This window comes from Trachypithecus francoisi, unplaced genomic scaffold (genome assembly GCF_009764315.1).
Source record: "Trachypithecus francoisi isolate TF-2019V2 unplaced genomic scaffold, Tfra_2.0 Lachesis_group12, whole genome shotgun sequence".
In the NCBI taxonomy this organism is placed as follows: Eukaryota; Metazoa; Chordata; class Mammalia; order Primates; family Cercopithecidae; genus Trachypithecus; species Trachypithecus francoisi.
In genome coordinates this window covers 100316023-100343204 of record NW_022681457.1, presented here as the reverse complement: position 1 = coordinate 100343204, position 27182 = coordinate 100316023, and the positions used below count along the sequence as shown (strand labels likewise).

Genomic DNA, 27182 nt, shown 5'->3' with positions numbered 1-27182 from the left:
TATTTTAAAAAATAAAAATAAAACATATCAAAACTGTTCAGGTGTTGGGTGTGGTAGCACATGCCTGTACTCCCAGCTGCTTGGGAGGCTGAGGCAGGAGGATCACTTGAGCCCAACTCAGGCAATAGCAAGACCCTGTCTCAAAAAAAAAAAAAAAAAAAATTAAACAAACGTGGTGAACAGCTGAAACAGTACTTAGAGATGGATGTCTTGCTGGGTGTAGTGGCTCATACCTATAATCCCAGCACTTTGGGAGGTCAAGGGGAGTAAATGACTTCAGCCCAAGGAGTTTGAGATCAGCTTGGGCAATGTGGCAAAACCCCGTCTCTTCTGAAAATACAAAAAATTAGCTGGATGTGGTGGCAGGTGCCTATAGTCCCAGCTACCCAAGAGGCTGAGGCAGGAGGATTACCTGAACCCTAGAGGTCGAGGCTGCAGTGAGCCAAGATTGCACTACTGCACCTCATTCTAGGCAGCAGAGTGAGACTCTATCTCCAAAAAAAAAAAAAAAAACACAAAAAAACAAACCAGTTACACACAGCAGCAAGGGAGAACCTCAGCAGCAAGATCTAGGCAAAAAAAGCAAGTTGTGGAAGAATACATATAACATGATAACATTTTTAGAGATACAAATAAATGTTGTAAACTATAAAGAAAAACAAGGGAATGATAAAATTCCAGAAATGACAGCTTTGAAGGAGGAAAGGAATGTGACAGGGAAAACTAACCTTGTTGCACCGAGGACATCAGAACAATAGCAACGTTCTAGAATTGGGCGTGTTTGTATCATTCTCTTCTATCTTGCATTTGTTTTATAACCTTTGAATGTAGACAATATTTAATAAAGTTAATTACACTTAAGTGCACGACCCAGCGTGGTGGCTCATGCCTATAATCTCAGCACTTTGGGAGGCTGAGGTGGATGGATCACTTGAGGTCAGGAGTTTAAGACCAGCCTGGCCAACATGGTGAAAACCCATCTCTACTAAAAATATAAAAATTAGCCAGGCATGGTGGCCGGCCCCTATAATCCCAGCTACTTTGGAGGCTGAGGCAGGAAAATCACTTGAACCCGAGAGGTGGAGGTTGCAGTGAGCTGAGATCACGTCACTGCACTCCAGCCTGGATGACAGAATGAGACTCCATCTCAAAAAAATGCATAAAGTAAGCACAATTGCTAAATTACAGGATACCTGTTCTTGTATATGTGCAAGAAAAGTATACTGTTTTAGGAGAAAAGTTTAACTTACAATGAGTTCTTAATTACTTAGGTTTCATGATTTAAATTTCCCCTTCTGTTAAAGATTTTTCTTTTTTTTCTGTCCCATTCCCTTTGCCTTGGTGCTCCTTAATTGTAGGAAAGATTTGAAGCACTCTTCACCATCTATGACGACCAAGTTACTTTTCAGCTGTTTAAAAGTTTTAGAAGAGTCAGAATAAATTTCAGCAAACCTGAAGCGGCAGCAAGAGCGCGAATAGAACTCCACGAAACAGACTTCAATGGGCAGAAGCTAAAGCTGTATTTTGCACAGGTACAGTGCAAAGAACACTGTTCCCTAAACTTGTTTTTCTCCATCCAAAAATAGTTTTAGTTCACCATTTTCTATATTATTATAGCAGAGGTGTATAGAATGAACCATCTCAATCAGCAAATAATACAAAAATATTTTCCTTTTATTTTATAGATACATAATTTTATGTATTTATTAAGCACATTTACCTCCTAACTTTGTTTTGCTGAGACTAGCAGTTGAAGGAGTTGATTTTTCTGTCAGCTTTGCTCAACTGGGATTCTGCGTGGGTTATGCCCTGACACCTAGTGTTAGGGAACTAACTTACCTCCTGTGCCTCTGGAATGGCATACATGAAATAAGACATGAAATCCTTGGGAAAACTGAGAAAATGGTCTCTTAAATCATTTTCTATGTTCCATAATTCATATGAGGAACCAGGGAGGTCACAGAACTGTACAAATCTTCGACTTTGAAATTGTAGAGGACCCTGTAGGGTACCAAGAATTGGCTACACTTAGTATATTCTAATCCTGCATTGGTGTGACTTTCTGAGAAATGGATTTCTTCTGAGAAGAATGGGCAAAATCAAGAGATTACTCGTGTATCAAGTGCACTGTTTTATTTTCAAAAAAGCATTTTTTACACTCTGCCTTTCAAATTAAAAAAAAAAAAAAGTTTTCTTGTCTTGCCTTCCGAGTAAAAACCTAAATGAAAACATGTCGATACAATCTAATGTCTTCTAAGACTGGAATTTAGTAGTTACTATCGTTCATTTCTCTGTTCATCTACTTATTTATTTATTTGTTATTTTTATTTTTATTTTTTTATTTTTTGAGATGGAGTCTCACTGTCAGCCAGGCTGGAATGCAGTGATGCAATCTCAGCTCACCACATCCCCCGCCTCCCAGGTTCAAGTGATTCTCCTGCTTCAGCCTCCCAAGTAGCTGGGACTACAGACATGTGCCACCACACCCGGCTAATTTTTGTATTTTCAGCAGAGATAGAGTTTCACCATGTTGGCCAGGCTGATCTCGAATTCCTGACCTCAGGTGATCCACCTGCCTCGGCCTCTCAAAGTGCTGGGATTACAGGTGTGAGCCACCACACCCAGCCCATGCATTTATTTTTTATTCAGTTAATATTTATGAAGCATCTACTATGTGTGGCCATGTGCTGTGCACTGAGTGGCCAGTGGTGAGCGAAACAGACCCAGTCCCACCCTCTTGGAGATTATAGACTGTTTAAGAGAAATTTTTAATTTTCTACAAAAAGATGGAACAGTAAACATAAAGTTGAAAAGGAAGAAAACATAACCCAGTTTGCAAACTGGCTTTGAGCGTCTCGCTCCCTGCAGGTGCAGATGTCTGGTGAAGTGCGGGACAAGTCGTATCTCCTGCCGCCCCAGCCCGTCAAGCAGTTCCTCATCTCTCCTCCAGCCTCTCCCCCGGTGGGGTGGAAGCAGAGCGAAGATGCAATGCCTGTTATAAATTATGATTTACTCTGTGCTGTTTCCAAATTGGGACCAGGTAATAAACTTCTATTTTTCCTCTTTTCTTCCCCAAGAAACTTTTATATTGAAGATCGTATTCAGCAATGTGCATTGTGGCAGTATGATTAGAGCAGAGGAAAAAGTCAAACACACCTGAGTTCAAATTCCAGCTGTGGCATCTACTTGCTCTGTGATCTTGAGCAAGTTACGTAGCCTCCATTTTCTGAGCTTCTGCTTTTCCATCTATAAAGTAGGGAGAATCATATACACCATTCAGTGTGGTTATAAGTACTAAATGAGGGCGGGGCGTGGTGGCTCACACCTGTAATCCCAGTACTTTGAGAGGCTAGGGCGGGCGGATTGCTTGAGGTCAGGAGTTCGAGACCAGCCTGGCCAACATGGTGAAATACAAAATACAAAAAAGTAGGCGTGGTGGCATACGTCTCTAGTCCCAGCTACTCAGGAGGCTGAAGCAGGAGAATTGCTTGAACCCGAGAGGCAGAGGTTGCAGTGAGCCAAGATCACACCACTGCACTCCAGCTTGGGCCATGAAGCAAGACTCTCTCCAAAAATAAAAATAAAAAATAAGTATTAAATGATGTACACATAATATTCAGTAAATGTAACTGCAATTTTTACTACTACAAATTTTGCTAGTACTTGATAGGCAGTTAGTGAATATTAGGTGCCTTCTCTCCCCAGCCCCACCAAGTCTATCAGGTAAACAACAACTGCTTTGACTACATTACAAAGAATTGGTGGTGATATCATCTCATTCCTTCAATATTTTTGTCACTTCTTTTTCATTTCCTCTGTTCCTTCTCTTTAGTTTCTCTACCTCTCTTCCTTTTAAAATCATATAAGAAACCGATGTGATGCTTTTAAAATCATATAAGAAACCGATGCGATGCTGGTTCAGACAGTTGTCCACCCAAGATAGAGTTATGTCTCTTGAAGGGGAATAAAAGAGGCATTTTGAGGAAGAAGTGACTCTGCTGTTTTTAGACGTTAGAGCTGTGTCTTAGATATCCAAGGTCCTACAATCAACAGATTGCCTGTGCTGCCTGAATCCTTACAAGTATCTCCCAAAGGAAAACTGACACCATTTTGAAGTTAAACATTGACTCGGCCGGGCGCGGTGGCTCACACCTCTAATCACAGCACTTTGGGAGGCCAAAGCAGGCAGATCACTTGGGGTCAGGAGTTCGAGACCAGCCTGGCCAACATGATAAAACCCCATCTCAACTAAAATACAAAAATTAGCTGGGCGTGGTGGCTCACACCTGTAGTCCCAACTACTCCAGAGGCTGAGGCAGGAGAATCACTTGAACCCTGGGGGCAGAGGTTGCAGTGAGCCGAGATCGTGCCACTGCACTCCAGCTTGGCCGACAGAGCGAGACTCCATCTCAAATTAATTAATTAATTAAACAGATTCACTCATATTATTCATAAAACAATCATTAGCGTTTGCATTTTAACTCCCAAGACCTCAGTACTGAAACAACAACATTTTATACGAGCCTTAAAGTATCAAATCTCTAACACCAAAACAAGATAAAATACTCTGACATAGGATTTAAAGATTTAAACAACAAGAATCACCCATTAAAATAGGAGTAAAACAAAACGTTGCAAGAGACAAAAGAGTTCTTTTTGCTGGAAGCGATGCTTTTGTCATGGTTCTTATTTTGCTTTTACCTCCGCAGGAGAGAAATACGAACTTCACGCAGGAACGGAGTCGACGCCCAGCGTGGTGGTTCATGTCTGTGAAAGTGAAACTGAAGAGGAAGAAGAAACAAAAAACCCCAAACAGAAAATTGTCCAGACGAGGCGCCCTGACCCTCCGACCGCAGCGCTGAATGAGTCCCAGACCTTCGACTGCGCACTGTGAGGTGCTTGGTTGTGGTGCAAGGCGGCTGCCCTGGTGGGCTCCGGCCATGGCGATCTGTGCTCCGCGGCCGGTGCGTTGCTGCAGACAGTGTAGCTGAGACTCTGCAGAGGGAGGTGCAGGTCTTCTCACCACGCCTGTACTGCAGACACGGTCGTGTAGAGTAGCAGCTGATTTGACCTGTCCTAGATTTTAAGTGATATTCCAAATGGGACTTTTATTAAAGGAGAAGCCCCGGAGATGTGGCCACCCTTAACCATTTTAAAATAATAACAGATTAGGAAAACAGTTTCGCTCCCCTCCAGCCTTGTAAGTCCTCCTGATGCCGTATCACAGGAGACACCAAAAACTGGAACTCTAGTCACAGCCAGTGCAGTACCATTTTTATGAATTTAAAAATAGTCTTACAAATAGAAAAATACAATGGGTATTTTTCTACTGGTATAAATAGCTTCTAATTAATAAATCGATCAAAGGTTGTTATTCAGTATACATGACATTTTTTGCAGGAAAAGAAACCTGAAATACAGAATAATTCGTAGAAATCATGGTTCTCAAGTATTTATTTCATCAGCTTTGGGGAAGAAATGCCAAATCCACTTTGAGGATCAGTCTTATGACACAGATGTCCCCACATGTTGCTCTTATCTGGAATTTGGGACAAAGCAATGCATAGGCCCTCATTCCTGATGTGGCGCCCTCGAGACATGGCTGCTTGGGAAGGAGGACCGCTTTAGAAGTGGGACGTACCACCAGGAAGCTTGAATGATTAGGATTGCAGGTGGCTACTGCATTCTGCCGTTGGTGACCGTGTTCTAGCCTGTAGACCACCCAACTACCTTCATTCACCAATTTTTATCCTTCACCTTTTCCAGTATCATGTTAGCCACTAGTTCTTGAGTCTTTTGCTGTGATGTGTACGTTTATGTATGTCATTCATAGACTTTCAACTAGAAAAGGTAATGATAATGTAAATTGTCCCTTGAACCATTTTTCAGCTTGCTTTGAAACAAAAGTCACACCTACTATTTTTCTATGAATTAGGGAATGAGGGGGAGATCATTCAGTTTTACTTTTCTTTTTGTTGAAATTTTGTACCTGGATTGCAGTTGGCACTTTCCCTAAAACAGAATTGTTTCTCACTTATGTGTCAGAATGTATATTTGACCCTCTCTAAGAAGAAGCAGGATCTTTTTAACTTTCTGGTCTGTTTAGACTTTGAAGTCCCTTCTGTAGAAAAGTCTCATAACTGAGAAGGCTTTGCTTTGGGCCGAGTGGGTCTGCTGGCCTCCACTCACTGTGCTGTTTCCTTTGTGTGGCACACTTGGGAAGCTCCGGGGCGTGTGAAGGAGCTGCAAACATGAGTGAGAACTAATGAACCAAGGTGGCTGCCACCATGAAGGAACAAAACGCAGGCATTCAACCATGACGTCTGCACAGTGATACTAACGTCATTGTGGTTTTGTTCTCACTATGGTAAAATTTATTTCTGAGCACTAACTGTGTTGCACACCCCTCAATTTTTTTTCTATGTCTTCCTTGCCCTCAAATACTCTGAGGTAATAAACTGTTCCATTTGTAGCCAACTACCGCTGCTAAGCCTCCATGTAAATTCAGTTGAAATTTGCAATTCTATCAGCAATTTAATGTATTGAATTCAAATCATCATTTGTCATTTTAACCGAGAGCCACTTAATAAATTTACTTTGCAGTTCTGAACTCAGCATTGTGCCCATTTTTTGTTGCAAGATGGACCCTGTATGTCAGGAGACACGTATTATCAACAATTGGGAATTTTTTGAATTTCCTTTTAGGTAATATTGATTCACTGTAATTTTCTAAGTGATCAAAACCCATGATATTTTGTTATTTGGCTTGGCTTTCATTCTCTGCCTGCCAATTAAAGAATATTCTATTCCAAACACATAAAACTTTTTACAGTCAAGCAGTGCAAATTACCCAATGCTTTTCTATCTTTTTTTTTTTTAGCGCATTGAATAAATTGAAGAAAACTTTCAACCAAAATTAGAGAGTCATTTAAACTTTTCCGAATGGAAAACATTAATATTTTCATTTTCTAGTATAATATAATAAAATAATTTAAAAAAAAAAAAGCTACTAAGTACCCATCAACTTTTTCATATTGTGAAATGAACCAGGTTCTTAACAGGTACTATCATCTCTGTCCTTTTTTGGCTGTATAATATCTAGTTCATGTAACAAATTTACGAGAGGTAAGTCTTGTGGTTTTTTTTTTTCTTTTAATAAGCTTTTCTGCAATTTTTTTGAAATTGAGTTATTACTTGGATTTAACCGATAGGCCAGGTGTGGTGGCTCACACCATAATCCCAGCACTTTGGGAGGCCGAGGTGGGTGGATCACCTGAGGTCAGGAGTTCGAGACCAGCCTGACCAACATGGTGAAACCCCGTCTCTACTAAAAAAATACAAAATTAGCCTGGCGTGGTGGCACATACCTATAATCCCAGCTACTTGAGAGGCTGAGGCAGGAGAATTGCTTGAACCTGGGAGATGGAGATTACGGTGAGCTGAGATCATGCCATTGCACTCCAGCCTGGGCAACAAGAGTGAAACTCCATCTCAGACCAAAAAAAAAAAGAAAAAGTATTTAACCCTGATAGCATAGTAGTAGCCATGTTTTCTTTAGAAACCATAACCTCTTCATGGGACTCAAACTATGTAGAAAATTGTGAGAAAAGATAATGGTGCTTTGTGTTGGGAAAAAAATATTTGTGAAGGATTAGAAAACCGTAACACTTAACAAGGATAGTCACAGAACCTACACTGCATTGGCTCTTATGTTCTAGATTTTTGTAGCACATCCACCTGATGAAACCAAAGATAAAGCCAAGTAAAAAGTGTACTAGTGAGCATCTCTGAGGTTTAAGGTACTAAGAGGCAGAAATGGATAAGAACAGTTCCATTGCCTTCGAGAACTAAAACTCAGTGGGAAAGCAAATTAGTCTTTTCACATTCTGCTTCTTCAAAATGTTATACTCAAAAACATACCAGTAATTAAGAGCCAAAGCAAAGCTTCAAGGAACTTTTAAGTTCAACATAAAGGTTTAAATAAAATATTTTTTATTTTTATTTATTTATTTATTTATTTTTGAGACAGAGTCTTGCTCTGTCGCCCAGGCTGGAGTGTAGCCGCGCGATCTCAGCTCACTGCAAGCTCCGCCTCCCAGGTTCACGCCATCCTCCTGCCTCAGCCTCCTGAGTAGCTGGGACTACAGGCACCCGCCCCAACGCCCAGCTACTTTTTTGTATTTGTTTTTTTGTTTTTTGTTTTTAGTAGAGACGGGGTTTCACCATGTTAGCCAGGATGGTCTCGATCTCCTGACCTAGTGATCCGCCCGCCTCGGCCTCCCAAAGTGCTGGGATTACAGGCATGAGCCACCACGCCTGGCTCTAAATAAAATATTGTAGGCATTGATGGTGTGTTTGAATCGAACAGATACCAGGAGATAGAGGTGAAGTGCAGTAATTTTATTCTTTAAAAAGATAGTCTTTAGCCAGGTGCAGTGGTGTGTGCCTGTAGTCTCAGCTATTTGAGAGGCTGAAATGAGAGGATCACTTGAGTTCAGGAGTTCAAGACCAGCCTGGGCAACATAGCAAGTCCCTGGCTCAAAAAAAAAAAAAAAAAAAAAAGTTTCCCATTCATACTAACTCCATCTTTTAAAAATGTTATGATTACAAAGTGAAAAGATTTGACTTTCTTAGAGGCTCTATCACAGAGGTGAAAGTGACCGTGGAAATCATGTACTCTATCCCCATGTTACATAGATTAGAAAAACTGAGGTTATGGCACTGACTTAGGCACCCCAACAAGGCAACCCAGGGACTCGAACTGGCAATCCCAATTCCTGGGCTAGGGCTTTTTCTCCTTTTTTTTTTTTTTTTTTTTTGCATGGCCTCTTAAGGAGGCAATGAATAGTAATTCCTGTCATCAGAAAAAAAAAAAAAAGGCATGAAGTGGAAGGATTCTTTTTTCCCTGATGGGAAACAATGAATAAGAAAAATCTCATCGTCGATGGAAGAGGTGACTTAGTAATTTTAGTGAATGAATTTGATGTCCCATGTTTTGTGGTTTTGTTATCATTGAACCATTGGGGTTGGAATCTACCTAAATAATTTTATCTTGGTAGCCAGCAGTTACATTGGCATTTTAATAGTCGTACTTAAGAGGTAACTCTACTGAAGCAGAATGAGATCTAATATGAGGTGGAAATAAAAGTTTGCAGTGGAATGATACTGTCACTCCGTGCTTCTAAAATTGAGTTCTATTCAAGATGGAACTGCTATGACTGACCTATTCAAGGCTTCATTTTTTTTTTTTTTTTGAGACGGAGTCTCGCTGTGTCACCCAGGCTGGAGTGCAGTGGTGTGATCTCCACTCACTGCAAGCTCCGCCTCCCGGGTTCCAGCCATTCTCCTGCCTCAGCCTCCTGTGTAGCTGGGACTACAGGTGGGCACCACCACGCCCAGCTAATTTTTGTATTTTTAGTAGAGACGGGGTTTCAACGTGTTAGCCAGGATGGTCTCGATCTCCTGACCTCGTGATCCGCCCGTCTCGGCCTCCCAAAGTGCTGGGATTACAGGCGTGAGCCACCGCACCCGGCCGGCTTCATATTTTTATACAGACTATTTCACAGACCATAGATTTATTTTAAAAGGGAAAATCTCACACATAATTAAGCAATGGAAAATGTACTCAATCCCGTGGTGCAGGCCCTCTGTCTACTGGGTTTCTCCCCTTTCTGCAGAGCTGTGGACCTCGTACGTACCAAACAGGTGAACTTGGTCCATCTTTCCTCCTTCCTTTGTTTACACATTTGCATTTATATCTTCCTGTACTAAAAGAAACAAATTATTTATAATTGGGGTGACAATCTAAAGGAACAAAAGATGGGGAAATAATTGCTTCCTAGCTGGAGCAGTAAGTCCATCTTACAGAAGCTCACTACTTAAAAAGTTTTAAAAGATTTATGAACCTTGTCCTACAATTCACCAAATACTTATTTGTCTTTTAAAGTCCCCTTGGTATATGGATCAGCCTGAACATCTTGGTCAGAATGCCATTGTTTAATTGTGAATCAGGGGAACATGTTAATCATTTGGAGACTTTTCTTATTACCAAATGTACAATCGATAAGACAACTGAAAGCAACAACTGCTGGGTTCACTGACAAAGATTATAAAAATCATGTTCAAAGTGGAGTTTTTAACCAAGGTTAAGAACTAACCTGGGGCTGAGTCAGTGTCTCTACCCACTTCAATAACAGCATAAAGATCTTTCACTAAATTTGTTATGTGGTCCATCTGGATGTAAACGTATATATTTCCTTTTGAAAACAGAATTATATCCTGCAGACTCTTGGCACTCCTGTATAGCTTTGACCGAATGTTCACTCTCATCATAATGGAAGATTTCTATCTATGCAGATAATATATGTTTTTAAATATTGTTTTCTGTTTAGTCCCCAATCTTCCTAACTCAAATTGGGGACTGAGGAGAGAGAAAGGTGGTTACCCTTGTTATCGTGCCAGATTCTTCCTGCTGCTTTTCAACCCCATGTGAATGTTGATTGACGGTTCTGCTATATTGTGTGTGCCCTTCAAGTTTCAGAAAACTTTCCCGATCATTTCGCTTCAACCTTAATTGAACCCAAGAGTCAAAGTTACTATTTTCTCTGAACGTGTTTGTGATCTGTTATATTTTGGAGCATGTTACCTTTATGGTACTGTAAGCTATAGTGCATACTGTTTGCATTGTAAACAACCGGTCAGTAATTTATGTACATGTATTCCACATTTTAGTGTGCGTGAAGTGGACAATCCATAGTTTGTAGTAGTTTATTTGTCAACTTTTTAACTCCCCTATGTTTTAAGGACATTTAAACATTCCTTGTCCTATCAAGGTGACAAAAGCAGAATGTAATTTTTTTTTTTTTTTGGAAGCTTCGTGATTACTTGTAACAAGTTCTGTTTTAAAAACTTACGAATAAAGTTAGTAACTATTTTTAAATCAGTCCATTGAATTGAGTTTTTGTGTGTGTAGTATTTTCCATATGCCTCACTTATATTTAGCTAATAAGACAGAGAAGTGCAATATTGTGTTTGTTCCTTCCACAAGAGTCCTGTTGAACATTAATGCTGTGCAGTGCCAGAGTTCAAGGTTGTGAGTCACTGCTGACTGTGTAAATAACCACTGCAGTTTCAGCTCTTCCCTTTTACCCTGGTTTCCTCTTTGGTTAAAAACGATTTATTCCTGGTAAAGACTTACTTTTTGTCTTGGTTAAAAAAAAAAAAATCTCCAAAATGTGGAACTATAAATGACAGTAGAGGTTATCTAGTGCAGTGGGATTTCGAATACTTATTTTTAAGTCATAGGACTCTGCTCTTTGTTCAAATGAAATCTTACACAAAGCCAATGTAAAATTGATCACAAAAAAGGTAAACCAAGGGGCTGGGGGAGGAATGGGGACCTGAGTTCCAACCCCTGTGAGAGCTCAGCAGAACAGACCCAGACACACCCCTCTATTTCCCCTGCCTCCCTCCACTTCCTCCATCCCCACCCCACCCCCAACACACCTTTACAAGAAAGTGGCCCCAGAGGTGTTGCCAGATGCACACATCTGGATGGTCATGGACCTGGGACTAGAACACATTTCTTGACATTCTTTATACCACACTCCACTACTTTGTTACAGCAAAATCTAATTTTTCTGGATAAATGTGTTTGGATTCAAAGGTTCTTGATATTGTTTTGTTTTTGAGACAAGGTCTTGCCCTGTCGCCTAGGCTGGAGTGCAGTGGCATGAACACAGTTCACTGCAGCCCCAACCTCCCACCTCAGTCTCTGAAGTAGCTAGGACTACAAGTGTGCACCATCATAACCCGGCTAATTTTTGTATTTTCTGTGGAGACAGGGTTTCCCTATGTTGCCCAGGCTGGTCTCTTAACTCCTGATCTCAAGCAGTCCGCCTGCCTCAGCCTCCCAAAGTGCTGAGATTACAGGCATGAGCCACTGCAAAGTGGCCTTCTCTGTTTTTAAAAAACTAAAGTGGAGTCGCTGGGGACATGTCTACTTTGATGTTTTTCCAAGCTGTGTTCTGTGGGGCTGCCTCCAGGGGGCGCCATGCTTCCAGGTTCCTGGGGCCTTGCACTCCTATTATTTGTTGTACCTAAACATCCCGGCGTCAGGTTTCACTTGAGCTAAGGATTCCTTGGCGAAAACAGAAAATTGGAAAACCACTGCAAATAACCTAGGACAAAACACACACACACACACATTTTTTTTTTCTTTTCTTTTTTTGAGACCAAGTTTCACTCTGTTGCCCAGGCTGGAGTGCAGTGGTGCAATCTCACCTCACTGCAACCTGTGCCTCCCGGGTTCAAGCAATTCTCCTACCTCAGCCTCTTGAGTAGCTGGGACTGCCGGCACACACCATCACGCCTGGCTAATTTTTGTATTTTTAGTAGAGACAAGGTACACCATCTTGGCCAGGCTTGTCTCAAACTCCTGACCTCAGGGGATCAATTCATCTCGGCCTCCCAAAGTGCCGGGATTACAGGCACGAGCCATCGCACCCAGCCAAAACACAAAATTTTTAATGCAGAATATGAAATACAAGAATCAAGATTTAAGTAATTTACCTAATAGACTGGCTTCAAGTTAAATGCATACAATGTATGTATCAGATGTATCAGAGTCCTATTATCACTGAGAAATATGTTTAAAGGGCCGGAGTGAGCATCTGCTATATTCCTGCCCTCAATGAACACGTTAAAATGCGGTTCTAATCTAGAAGAAGAAAAGATTAAAATTCTCATACACATAGGAAAGATCTCATCTTGCCAACCTTCCCCGGGTCTTCTGAGACATAGAAAGTATAAATATAAGTGATTTGTAGATTAGATATTTCTGTAAGGTATTTCAAAGTATGTTACTTGGGAAAAGTTTGTGGTCCGAAATGTTTGGAAAAGTTAAATGCTGAAAGTTAAAAGTTAAAGACCTAAATCTAGAATGCAAAAATACTAAGTTAATAGAACAAATTGTGGGAGAATATCATTGTGACCTAGAGGCAGGGAGAGACTTCACAAAACTTTAAAAGCATAAGCTATAAGGTAAAAATTATAATTGATTACATCAAAATTAATTATTCATGTTCAACGAAGAATGCCATGAAAATGTTGACAATAGGGAGAAATATTTACAGTCCAGATGTTACCAGAAAGGGCCCTGATCCAGACCCCTACAGAGCGTTTTTAGATCTCATGCAAGAAAGAATTCAGAATGAGCCCACAGAGTAGAGTGAAAGCAAGTTTATTTTATTTTTTTTAATTTTTAAAATGTTTTTGAGATGGAGTTTTGCTCTTGTCACCCAGGCTGGAGTAAAATGGCACGATCTCGGCTCACTGCAACCTCCGCCTCCCGGGTTCAAGCGATTCTCCTGCCTCAGCCTCCTGAGTAGCTGGGATTATAGGCATGCACCACCACGTCTGGCTAATTTTGTATTTTCAGTGGAGACAGAGTTTCTCCATGTTGGTCAGGCTGGTCTCAAACTCCCGACCTCAGGTGATCCTCCCGCCTCGGCCTCCCAAAGTGCTGGGATTACAGGCGTGAACCACCATGCCCAGCCAAGTGAAAGCAAGTTTATTAAGAAAGTAAAGGAATGGGCCGGGCATGGTGGCTCACACCTGTAATCCCAGCACTTCAGGAAGCTCAGGCAGGTGGTCAGGAGTTCGAGACCAACCTGGCCAACATTACAAAACCCCGTCTCTACTAAAAATACAAAAATTAGCCAGGCGTGGTAGTGCAGACCTGTAGTCCCAGCAACTTGGGAGACTGAGACAGGAGAATTGCTTGAACCCAGGAGGCGGAGGTTGCAGTGAGCCGAGATTGTGCAACTGCACTCCAGCCTGGACAACAGAGTGAAACTCTCAAACAACAGAGTGAAACAGAGTGAAACTTCTCAAGGAAAAAAAAAAAGAAAAGAAAGTAAAGGAATGAAAGAATAGATACTCCACAAACAGAGTAGCGCTTTCCCAAAAGTACAAGCGGGAACGTGCCTGCCTGAGATACAATGCTTGTTTATATATAAGATAAAGCAAAAATCATGGCGGAGATGTGCTCTACTACAAAGGTTTGTGACAAAGGACTGTTAAATCTTTGTGTAACTGCTGTCTTCCACAAGCGTCTATATTATTATCTTTAAAGCGAAACATATTCTTAAATTAAAAAAGCTTTTGTTCTTAAGATATTGGGACATCCGGACATTTCCTGGGTCTATTATTTCCCATTAACATTAACATTATTAACTTGTTCCCTTAACTGTAAATATCCTGTGACTAAGGACACCTAACCTCCTAGGAATGCAGCCTAGTAGGTCTCAGTCTCATTTTACTGAGCCCCTATTCAAGATGGAGTCACCCCGGTTTGAACACCTCTGACACTAACACAGGCAAAATAACTATAAAATGCAGAGATTTCCAAATTGACAAGGAAAAGCAGCCCAATAGAAAGATAGGCTAAAGGATATGAAAAGTAATTGCCAGAAAAGGAAAACAATGAGCCTATGAAGAAACACTAAAACCCAGTAATCAGATGAAGCGCAAATTAAAATAACATGATGCCATTTATACCTGTTGGATTCTCAAAAATGTAAAAACAATTCATGCCAAGTATAGCCAGAAGGCAGGGATATAGGAAATCTGACATATAACTGGTGGAAGTACAGACTAGTTTAGTCATTCTGAAGAACAAACTGGCAGTCCTTGGTCATCTAAATAAGAACAAAATCTCTGACTCTGCAGTTCTGCTCCTGGAGATAGATGAGACAGAGAGAGAGAGAGATGTCCCAAGAATATCCCAAAGGGGCCGGGCGCGAGGCGGCCACTGGGAAGAGGAGAGCGCGGCATCTGGAAACTGCAAAGTCAGAGCCGCGATGTTCCGGATTGAGGCCCTCGCGCCGAAGCTGGACCCGGAGGAGATGAAAGGGAAGATGCGCGAGGATGTGATCTCCTCCATACGGAACTTTCTCATCTACGTGGCCCTGCTGCGAGTCACTCCATTTATCTTTTTTTTTTTGAGACGGAGTCTGGCTCTGTCGCCCAGGCTGGAGTGCAGTGGCCGGATCTCAGCTCACTGCAAGCTCCGCTTCCCGGGTTCACGCCATTCTCCTGCCTCAGCCTCCGGAGTAGCTGGGATTACAGGCGCCCGCCACCTCGCCCGGCTAGTTTTTTTGTATTTTTTAGTAGAGACGGGGTTTCACCGTGTTAGTCAGGATGGTCTCGATCTCCTGACCTCGTGATCCGCCCGTCTCGGCCTCCCAAAGTGCTGAGATTACAGGCTTGAGCCACCGCGCCCGGCCCACTCCATTTATCTTAAAGAAATTGGACAGCATATGAAGACTGGACATCTCATATGAATGCACGATATGAAGAGCCAGGTTACAGTTTCGACTCCTCTCTGCAAGTGAATAGGCCCAGAAGGGTGTAAGAGACTCTTTGAATGGACATAAAATTCTGCTTGTTAAGAACAAGTTTGGCTCTGGTAACTGACGTTCAAAGCTAAAATTTAAAACTATTTGGGAAGTAGGAAACAATATCATGATCTGGTGTACCCTTATCCCTGTGACATTTCGCCTCTGACAATACTGGTATAATTGTAAATAATGTCAAAATCCATTTTCTAGCAAGTATTGAGGGAGCTGTGTCTGAAATGGCACTGTCTTGTCAGTCATTTCTGTTTCCCTTTTCTGCCCAGAGTGTATTTGTGAAGAGTCTCTTAATAGTTATGTTTTGTGGAAATCAACACACAACCACAACGACTTTTAAGCACAGGATCATTAGTCTATGTTTTTAATAAACATATCAATTAAGAAAAAAAAAAAAGAATATCCCAAAGGGATTCTCACACAGGGCCATAAAGAGGTATGTCGAGGATGTTCATTGCACCATTATTTATGGAGACAAACTGGTGTTTGCAACTGGAAAATGAACACTATGGAGAACCATGCAGCAAGAGTAGCCATTGGCCGGGCGCGGTGGCTCAAGCCTGTAATCCCAGCACTTTGGGAGGCCGAGACGGGCAGATCACGAGGTCAGGAGATCGAGACCATCCTGGCTAACACGGTGAAACCCCGTCTCTACTAAAAACTACAAAAAAAACTAGCCGGGCGAGGTGGTGGTGCCTGTAGTCCCAGCTACCCGGGAGGCTGAGGCAGGAGAATGGCGAGAACCTGGGAGGCGGAGCTTGCATTGAGCTGAGATCCGGCCAACCTGGGTGACAGAGATCCACTCCAACCTGGGTGACAGAGCAAGACTCTGTCTCAAAAAAAAAAAAAAAAACAAAAGAGTAGCCATATACACAGCCACATGGATATATCTTGAAAACAGCTGAGTGCCAAAAGGAGTAAGATATACCTAACATTCACATTACCTGAAGTACCACACACAGACAGTAATGCACTTTGCAAGAATACATACAAATAAAAATATACACATTAAACATATACCTCCAAACATAAAAAGCATCTTGCACAGATCAAAGATAATGTGCCATGAATTGAGAAGTCTGATTTACAGTAAAAATATGCCTCCCTGGGGCATCCTGCTAATCCTAGATACTGTATACTAATGAGTTCTATTGTGAAAGGGCACAGAGCTGCCCTCCCGCTCAGTTCCTGTCTCCAGATGTCTCCAACGATACGAACTGAACACTTTAAGGTGCGTTTTCCTGTAGAGAAGTTAACTAGTGGTTCATGCTAGAGAAAAAGGAGACAGTTAAACTGCAGGTTTAATAAAAATCCATTGAGGGGTGTATTAATTATCTATTGCTGCACAACATTTTATCCCAAAGTTTAGCAGCCTAAAACAAGAAAATATTATCTCAGTTTCTGAGGATCAGGAATCTGGAAGTGGCTAAGCTGGACAGTGGTGGCTCAGGGCCTCTAAGAGGTTGCCATCAAGTCATCAGCAAGGCTGTGGTAGGGACAGGAGGCGGAGAAATTCTAGGCTGAAAAGGACAGGGACCCTGGCAAAGCTCCACCCTCAAGCCTAGAACCATGGCCCAAAGTGAGAACATCTCTGTTTTCCCATTCAAATGTTGCCCTCTCCAAAACCACCCCTGGCCCACCCCACCCCCATCCTGTACCCATAAAAACCCCAGGCTCCACTGGCAGAGAGCAGAGAAGGGGAGAAGAGAAGCAGCAGCCAGATGTCAGAGAGAAGCAGCTTGACTTCAGAGGGACGGCTTGACAGTGGGACTTTGGAGAAAAGTCCGGATGGAGATGGCCAGACTTCAGGGGAAGACACCTTCCCGCTCCATCCCCTTTCTTGCTTTCCTTCCCTCTGAGAGCCACTTCCATCAGCAATAAAATCCTGCACATTTACTATCCTTCAATTCGTTCATGTGATCTGATTTTTTTCTGGATGCCAGACAACAGCATGGGATACACAAGGCGTCACGTTGACCCTCTGCCCTCGCTGGTGGAAAGCAACCACCTCGTGTGAAAAGGCAGAGGGCCACTGAGCTGTTTAACACTTAAGCCCTCCATGAACAGCAAAAGCTAAAAGAGTGTTCGCTGTAGCCTGGGCGCGGTAGCTCACGCCTATAATCCCAGCACTCTGGGAGGCCGAGGCAGGCAGATCACGAGGTCAAGAGATTGAGACCATCCTGACCAACATGGTGAAACCCCATCTCTACTAAAAATACAAAAATTAGCCGGGCAAGGTGGCATGCACTTGTAATCCCAGCTACTCAGGAGGCTGAGGTAGGAGAATTGCTTGAACCCGGGAGGCAGAGGTTGCAGTATGCCAAGATCGCGCCACTGCACTCCAGCCTGGTGACAGAGTGAGACTTCGTCTCAAAATAAATAAAAAATTAAATAAATTTTTAAAAGAGTGTTCACTGTAGAACTCTCCAGTGTCTTGGGGGGTCACACGTGCTCCCCTCCAGATGCTGCCACAGGAGTTTCGCTCCTACCAGTGCCCAAAAGCACTTGCCCCGGCTCCTGCACCTGTTCTCCTGCGCTCCCCGTCCCACGAGGGGTTGAGAGCTGTGGGCTAAGTAAGCAAGGCACCCTTGTCGCAAGACTCACAAAGGGGTCAAGGGGCATTTCCCGTTTCAGCTGGACAATCTGCTTCCCTGCTCACTCACAAGGCTATTGGCAGGAGGCTTCAGTTCCTTGCCACAGGGGCCTCTCCAGAAGCCTGATCACAGGACATGGATGCTGGCTTCCCCTGAGCGAGTGATCAGAGAGACAGAAAGAGAGAGAGCCCAAGATGAAGTATTTTTATAACCTAATCTCAGAAATGATGTACCATCACTTCTGCCATATGGTATTGGTCACAGACCAACCTGGTACAATGTAGTAGGAGAAAAGGGGCCTAAAGTAGAGAGGAAAATGTGTAACTCTAAATGCTTATGTTAAGAGCGTAGAAGGGCATAGGGTAAGGACTCTTTCTTCATCTCTCAGCTGTCTTTGTCTCTACCTCTCTTTGCATGTCCACCAAATTCCTTCTTACTGCAAAAAGGACATCCCCTCACAGCATAGAACATGGTAGCCGACAACTCAGGTGGAAGGAGAGCTTCTTTCTACGATTCCATACTGCAGTGGGATTCTCACTGGCCAGATTGGGTTGCCTGCCCATCCCTGAGGCCAGGTGGGCAAGTCTCTTACCCAAGAAAGGGAAATGAAAGCAGGGCAGACAAAAATAAAATAGCTGTCACAGTGGACTTCAATCACAGTAAACTTCAGTATCTCAAGGAACTTTATAAAGACCAAAAGGGGAGAGTATTTTATTCATTGGTAAATTAGTCCGAATTTAGAGACCTAATAAGTGAGCATTGATTTTTATCTGGCCTTCATTTTTTTCACCACTCAATTCTGATTCCAGGCAAGATACAAGAAGTAAATTTTAAGCATGTTTGATAAATGTACCCAAAGTAAGTTCTGGTATAGAGAATTTCAGACAGAGAGCTTTTATGATATTTACCACAGAGCTTCCTTATAATCTTGATGTTGAATGTGAAACAACACCATTATCCCAGTCTCCCCTGTCATAATAAGAGACATATCATATATGCCAGTATACATAAAGAACAGTATTTTATCATTACATTTTTAATAGGGTTAGCCACTTATATTTTGGTTTTGTGCCATTTCCCTATTTAAGCACCTAAAGATTCAAGAAAGGAAATAATTTCATAACATGTTTTGATTTAGATTTTCTGACTTTATAAATAAAAGATGCCAGGTGCAGTGACTCACGCCTGTAATCCCAGCACTTTGGGAGGCTGAGGTAGGTGAATCACCTGAGGTCAGGAGTTCGAAACCACTCTAGCCAACATGTTGAAACCCCCTCTCTACTAAAAATACAAAAACTAGCTGGGCATGGTGGCAGTCACTTGTAATCCCAGCTACTCGAGAGGTTGAAACATCTGAATTGCTGGAACCCAGGAGGTGGAGGTTGCAGTGAGCCAAGATCGTGCCATTGCACTCCAGCCTGGGTGACAGATTGAGACTCTGTCTCAAAAAAAAAAAAATCACCGGAAGGAATTGTGTGTTTAAAAGTGTAGTTTTCACATAGTTTAGGAAATAGAAAACATACAGTGGAAATCTCACAGTGGATGGAAAAACACACGGAAGAATGTGGAACCTGGCACGATGGGGAGGAGAGAGGCCCGGTAAGGGAACAAACACATAAGCAGAGAATGCAGCCTCTGTGACTCTTGCAGAGCCCAGCTCAGAGCCTTGCCCACTTAAGCTCCCAGGAAGTGTTTACTCAAATGAACTCACACATGTGGCTAACTGGGCAAACACCTATATATCCCAGAAAAGGTAACTTCCGGTCCCCATAGAATAATTTTAATAAAACTCAATCCTACAGCTCAGGAAGAACTTTCTAAAAGCAGGACAGTGGCTTTCCAAATGCCAGATATTTTTTCAGAGATTGTGTTTTATTGCTTACAGTTGTGATCATTTGATCATTTGTTAGACAAACCTGATCAGAGTGTTTTTTTGTTTTCTTTTGAGACCGGGTCTTGCTCTGTCACCCAGGCTGGAGTGCAGTGGTGTAATCTCAGCTCACTGCAACCTCTGTCTCCCAGGTCCAAGTGATTCTCATGCTTCAGGCTTCCAAGTAGATGGGATTACAGGCATATGTCACCATGCCCAGCTAATCTTTGTATTTTTAGTGGAGATGGGGTTTCACCATGTTGGCCAGGCTGGTCTCAAACTCCTGGCCTCAAGTAATCCACCCACTCAGCTTCCAAAAGTGCTAGGATTACAGGCATGAACCACTGCACCTGGTCATATGATCAGAGATTTTTAATTGCCAGAGATGGCCCATTGGCTCCTTTTGTCTTCTTTCCTCTTTCTCTCTTTCTTTTTCTCTCTTTCTCTCTTTCTCTCTCTCTGTCTCTCTCTCTCTCTATCTCTTTCTTTCTTATCTTAAACTAGCCTCAAAGTCCCCGCTGTTCTCCTGAAAGGAACTAAGGTGAGGAATCTACCTCCTAAGGCAAATGGCCAGAGCAGAAGACAGCACTGACTGTGTTTCCATTACATTGACATATTATTATCTTTCATAACTGGGATCCTTTGGGATCATTAACAGTAGCCATGAGGTAGAAGGTGGGACTAGACTCTGGAAGGGGACTTGGACACTGAACCAAACTGAGGAGTAGTTAAAATAAGGACAGGGCAGAAGCAGCTTTCCATGAGACACACCCACCAGTGTTCCATGTCAGCTTACACAACATTCAGGAGTTACCTCCCCTTTCCATGGCAATGACCCAAAAACCCAGAAGTTACTACTCTTTTCCTAGAAATTTCTGCATAAACCATCCCTTAATCTGCATGCAATTAAAAGTAACTATAAATGGCCAGGTGCAGTGGCTCACACCTCTAATCCCAGCACTTTGGGTGCCAGCCCTTGAGCAAGTCACTCCCTCTCTATGATCTTGGGCTCCTCAGTGGCTCCCAACCCTGGTCACACATTAGCAGCACCTGGACACCTCATAAAAACTCATGACTGGGCTGGCTGCACTGCAGAGCCTCTAGCTCTATGGCTATAAAGTGAAACCTTAGCAGGAGTTTTCCAAAGTCCCCAAGGGATTCTGAGGGACCACCAGGACTGAGACAGCCAGGGCTGGGGGATGTCCGAGGTCACCCAAAAGTGGCTTCTCACTCCGTGGATCACCACATTCCCTGGGCCTTTAGAATTACTGTAAATGCTTTCATCTAACAAAATGTCCATCTATAGGCCGGGCGCGGTGGCTCAAGCCTGTAATCCCAGCACTTTGGGAGGCCGAGACAGGCGGATCACGAGGTCAGGAGATCGAGACCATCCTGGCTAACACGGTGAAACCCCGTCTCTACTAAAAAATACAAAAAAAAAAAAACTAGCCGGACGACGTGGCGGCGCCTGTAGTCCCAGCTACCCGGGAGGCTGAGGCAGGAGAATGGCGTGAACCCGGGAGGCGGAGCTTGCAGTGAGCTGAGATCCGGCCACAGCACTCCAGCCTGGGTGACAGAGCGAGACTCCGTCTCAAAAAAAAAAAAAAAAGTCCATCTATAATACTGTAATTAATCTTGATATTTGCACAAGAGTATGTGCAAATATCAAGAGTAATTACTCTTTGTGTGTGTGTGTTGTTGTTGTTATTGTTTTTGAGACAGAGTCTCGCTCTGTCGCCCATGCTGGAGTGTGGTGGCGCAATCTCCGCTCATTACAGCCTCCGCCTCCCAAGTTCAAGTGATTCTCCTGCCTCAGCCACCTGAACAGCTGGGATGACAGGCACCCACCACCATGCCTGCCTAATTTTTGTATTTTTAGTAGAGATGGGGTTTCACTATGTTGCCTAGGCTGATCTCAAACTCCTGGGCTCAAGTGATCCACCAGCCTCGACCTCCCCAAGTGCTGGGATTACAGGCATGAGCCATCAGGCCTGGCCTACTCTTTGAAAGTAAGGTTATAAACTCATTCATGCTCCACGCCTTTTGGAGTAGGCAGATATCACTATCCCAGCTTCCCTTTACTTTTCTCCAGAGCACTTATTACTCTCCAACATGCCATGTCATTGGCTTATTTATTTATTTATTTTTTTTAGACAGAGTCTCACTCTGTCACGCAGGCTGGAGGGCAGTGGCACAATCACAGGTCACTGCGGCCTCAAACTCCCAGGCTCAAGTGATCCTCCCACCTCAGCCTCCCGAGTAGCCAGGACTACGGGTGTGTGTCACTACATCGGGCTAATTGTTGTATGTTTTGTAGAGGCAGGGTCTCTCCATGTTGCCCAGGCTGGTCTTGAACTCCTGGACTCCAGTGACCCACCCTCCTTGGCCTCCCAAAGTGCTGGGATTACAGGCATGAGCCACCATGCTCAGCCTGGCTTCTTTATTTTTGTTGTTTTTCTCCCATCAGAATGCATGCTTCATCAGGGCAGGAATTGTCATCTCTTTTATTCATCACTGGCACATAGCAGGCTGTTGTAAATATTCACTGAATGAATGAATTATAGAAGAGGAAACTCATGCCCAGAGAGGCTAGGAGACCTGCCTGAAGTCACACAGCAAGTAAATGGAGTAGCCATTAGATTGCATCTTCTCTCATTGTGTGTCTTTTCTGCTCTCACTCTGGGATTCCTAGGGTGACTGTGAGAGTACCAGGGGAGGAGGACTTAGCAGCCAAGATAGCTGCGAATGGGCTGACTGGCACCAGGTGAGCACAGGTTCCTTGTCAAGGCGAGGAGGAGTGGCTTCCACGGATAGCAGAAGGACTTAAATTAATTTACAGCTTCCCATTTTCATTCTGAGAATAGAAGTTTTTCCCTTGTAATTGCCAACAAATAGTTTGTGCTAACACACAGTCCTAAAAATGTAGCATAAAAAAATGAGGAAGCTATCAGGTAATTACCTGAGCTGGCTATTTAAAGGCACACTCACGATTATCAGACTTACCGTGGAACTGGATGAGGCCTCAGAGACTAAGCCGTCCAACCCGTCATTTCACAGATGAGAAAACAGAGGCCCAGGGAGATCAGGTGGCTTGCAGGGAGATTAGACCCCTGACTCTGCATCCGTCACTCTATTTTCTCATCCTCCGTCGCCAGATGCTCCTAGAGGTAAGATGGGAATTAGACCACATGCAGGACAGCAGCGCGTGGGAAGGGGCACTGGTCCTCCTCTGTACTTCACGTCCACCCGGCGCACGTCCATCTGGGAACAGCCACATGACACACTGCACTACGAGCCCTACAGGTCATTTAGAACCTTGGCTTGAGTCTTGTGGCCTTTGCTGCTCCCTCTACTCTCTACCCCTTTAGTTGAAAGACAGGGAATTGTTTCAAAATCAATTAGCCTAGGTATCTTTGCCTCCTCTCTCTCTCTCTTTCTCCCTCTCTCCTTCTCTCTCTCTCTCTCTCTCTCTCTCTCTCTCTCTCTCTCTCTCTCTCTCTCTCTCTCTCTCTCCTCCCTCTCTCTCTCTCTCTCTCTCTTTGTACTAGATTAAACAATGTGGACTTGGGTTTCTCTGGACTCATGATTCTCTGTGCTTCGTCTCTTCCCCTGAAATTGCATTCTAATCCCCATGACATTTGGCTGGTTTCCCTAGCAGCCATCTCAAAAGCCATAAACAGCAGATTAAGGCTTTGAGGGGAGACATGAAAGACTGGACATGCCTGGCCAGGAGATGAAAACACAGCCCCTCGAAGGCTAGTTTGTAGTTACACCTTCTGCTAATAAGAAAAGGAAGGATAACTGGTTGCCTCTGGGTATTTTCCATGTGGAAGCAGCCAGTTTTTGTTATTTTAAAATCCCCCAGCACTTGAGACTCCCATATGGTAACACCCAAAACTAGAGTGGTTAATTAGTTGGTTAATTGGTTTTTTTTGTTGTTTTTTTTTTTATGGAGTCTCGCTCTTCACTCAGGTTGGAGGAGTACAGCAGCAGATCTTGGCTCACTGCATCCTCTGCCTCCTGGGTTCAAGTGATTCTCCTGCCTCAGCCTCCTGTGTAGCTGGGATCACAGGTGCACGCCACCACGCCCAGCTAATTTTTTTGTATTTTTAGTAGAGATAGGGTTTTGCCATGTTGGCCAGGCTGGTCTCGAACTCCTGACCTCAGGTGATCCTCCCACCTTGGCCTCCCAAAGTGCTGGAATCTTGAGTAATTTTATAAGCAAGTTTCATTGACTAATAAAACTGATTTATATATAAACATTATCTTTATTTTAAAAATGAAAAATCACCACACTTTTTTTTTACATTCCATTAAACTCCTTTCAAAATCTTCTTTTTTTTCTTTTTTTTTTTTTTCTTTTTTTGGAGAAAGGATCTGGCTCTGTCACTCAGGCTGGAGTGCAGTGGTGCAATCTCAGCTCACTGCAGTCTCTACCTCCTAGGCCCAAGTGACCCTCCTACATCAGCCTCCCAAGCAGCTGGGACTATAGCCATGCACCACCTTGGCCGGCTAATTTTTAAAATTTGTTTTGTAGAGATGGGACCTTGCCATGTTGCCCAGGTTGGTCTCGAACTCCTGGACTCAACTGATCCTCCTGCCTCAGCCTCCCAAAGTTCTGGGATTACAGGTGTGTGCCACCACCCCCAGCCTGTTGCTTGTCTTCATTGCAAGGGGAAACCCTCAACGGCTTTCCCTTATCCTTGGAATAAAATTCTTACTCTGACCTGTAAGACCTCGCATCTGATCTCTGCCTGCCTCTAACCTCATTCTGTCCTCTCTCCCTGAAACCACCCCTGGCTTTAGTTGCCATACTGGCTTTAGGATCTTTTCACAAACCAATCTTCTGCCTCCCCCACCCTATCCCACCCTGCTCCCTTCTAGAGCACTCCCTGACCCCAGCTCCAGCCTCTCCTCACCAGCCTGCCTGTCCTTTGGGTCTCAGCTCCCCTGTCCTCCCCTGGCAGATGGGTTTTACCCTCTCCTCTGTTTCTGAGGGAGCCCCTGCCCCCACCCATAATAACCAATGACACCGTATTATTATTTCCTTTAGAGCTTTTCAGACGGTCTCACTATTTTGTTACCATCTTTTGTGCTTGTGTCATCTGTCCCCCTACCCCAGCCCCTCTGGAAGGTGAGGTGTACAGGGCAGGGAGGGGCCACCACTGACTCTGTCCCACCTTGCAAAGTGCCTGGCCTGTAGTGAACACTCTGTAGCACTTAATGAGTGAACATGCTGAGCAATGAAGAGCCTTTTCATGCTTCTGCCTCCTGGGCTTGGCTGGTGTGTCTGACCCTGGTTATGGGAGGGCTGATGCAAGGAAGAGCTCCCTTCCCAAACCCCTTACTGTCTGTGTGCACAAACTCATTCTGACATGGCAGGTGTCCTGTGGCTTAGCCAGCCTGGATTAAGGGACAAAACAGAAGGTGGGCTTGAGCCATAGATAACAGAAGGCTGAAGACCACCAAACCCCATGGAGAAGGACCTATCTGAGACACCCAGGTTCCCCTCCCCAGCTCCTGCCACTTGGCATAATCATTCTCCCACTTACCTGGCACTTCCCAAGCGTGATCACATTTCTAATCCTCACCACAACCATACTGAAGGACCTTCTCTTCATTTATACAGAAAGAAACAGTCTCAGAAACGACTCCCATCTTGAGAGTAGTAAGCAGTGGAGCCAGGATTTCAATCTGAGACTGTGCACTGGGGGCTCTTGTCCCCACAAACAAACCTGGAAAAGCTTCCAGAAACATCCTGAAGTGTCCCCCCTGCCCCTAGTGCCATTTACTATGGAACTCAGGCCTCAGGGCCAGAGCAGGCTCCCACTGGACTCCCCTCCTCACATTGTGGCCTCTCCCTGTAACCAGGTCTGCCTCCCCCACCACAGGGAAGCTCTTGAAGCCACGTATTAGCGCCATGCTCCTTAAAGATCATACTCAAGTGTCTCAAGTCTTTGATGGGAAAGTAGAATTACAGAATTATACTCTCAATCAATATTTGTTAATACCGCCTTGTGGCTGGGCATGGTGGCTCATGCCTGTAATTCCAGTACTTTGGGAGGCCAAGGTGGGAGGATCACTAGAGCCCAGGAGTTAGAGGCTGCAGTGAGCCAAGATCACGCCACCGCATTCCAGCTGGGGTGACAGAGCAAGACCCAGTCTCCATATAATAAAATAGGTCGGGAGCGGTGGCTCATCCAGCACTTTGGAAGGCAAAGGCTGGTGGATCACTTGAGGTCAAGAGTTCAAGACCACCCTGGCCAACATGGTGAAGCCCCATCCCTACATATATATATATATATATATGCACAAAAATTAGCTGGGTGTGGTGGCATGTGCCTGTAATCTCAGCTACTCAGGAGGCTAAGGCAAGAGAATCACTTGAACTAGGAGGCAGAGGTTACAGTGAGCCGAGATCGTGCCACCGCACTCCAGCCTGGGCGACAGAGTGAGATCCTGTTTCAAAAATAAATAAATAAATACTACCTTGGAGTTTCCTATAAAAAATACATGTTTTTTTCCTATAAAAATCTTAGTTCTTAGCTCAGGAGAGTTTGAAAGCATCTCACAGGCACTGAGCGGCAAGCCAGTCGGCCCAGATCCAATCACTTTCTGGAAATCATTTGAAAACAGAACCGGGAAACCAGCCTCTACTCCTGATTCTGTCACTAACCTGCTATAAGACTTTGTGCTCACCTCTGCTTCCTGGGCCTCAGCTTCCCTGTTTCTGAAAGAAGAGATCCCCTCTCCTTGGTCTCTTCCCGCTTTCTATAAATAATTGATTGAGAGCCTGCTGCCTGCCAGGAATATCGCCCTGGGCTCCTGGGATACAGCTGGAAGCCCGGCAGCCTGGGGAGAAAGGAGGCTTTGATCCTACAGCGGCCGAGTTCTTGACACTTGCCGCTGCCAAACCTGTTTCCTCCTGGTCTAACGTTCTGTGGCTGTCTGAATCCCCACCTGCCCCCCATAACCTTCAATCAGATTAGCGCCGTGCTCCTTTAAAGACCCTACTCAAAGTGCCTAGAGCTCACCTGGGTGTGTTTGTGAGGCCCCTTCCCTCTCCTTACTCCTCGGAGGAGTCCGACCTGGAAGCCTCCTGCTGGATTTCTCTACTGGACTGAGTGCCTGGGAGTGCCAGAGCCAGTCCCAAAAAGGACCCAGGCTCGGGGACACCACGGGGAGGCGCCGCCACTCCAGTGTGCGGGACCCTGGCACCCCCGGCGCGGCCCCCGGGCTCCCCGGGATCACCTGCACTGGGCGGGGCCGGGGGCGGGACGCCCCGGGCGGGGGCGGGATCCCCAG

General features: G+C 44.1%; 1 protein-coding gene and 1 long non-coding RNA gene across 7 annotated transcripts in view; one reads left to right on the top strand and one right to left on the bottom strand.

Annotated features, from left to right (window-relative positions):
• The window catches only part of RCAN3 (RCAN family member 3), a 37181-nt gene extending 30567 nt beyond the window's left edge, over window positions 1–6614 (top strand). For all 6 annotated transcript variants that reach the window (XM_033227807.1, XM_033227804.1, XM_033227805.1 and 3 more), the window contains 3 exons: window positions 1359–1532; window positions 2869–3040; window positions 4710–6614. In XM_033227807.1, coding sequence (XP_033083698.1) covers window positions 1359–1532; window positions 2869–3040; window positions 4710–4894 — 531 coding nt within the window. In that variant the 3' untranslated portion in view covers window positions 4895–6614. The remainder of the gene's footprint in view (window positions 1–1358; window positions 1533–2868; window positions 3041–4709) is intronic.
• Window positions 3035–27113, bottom strand: LOC117093112. The gene is made up of 3 exons (XR_004441036.1): window positions 26912–27113; window positions 22881–23038; window positions 3035–3246 (listed from the first exon to the last, which is right to left on the bottom strand). It is a non-coding gene; the product is annotated as an uncharacterized LOC117093112 (long non-coding RNA).
• Window positions 27114–27182: the final 69 nt, after the last annotated feature.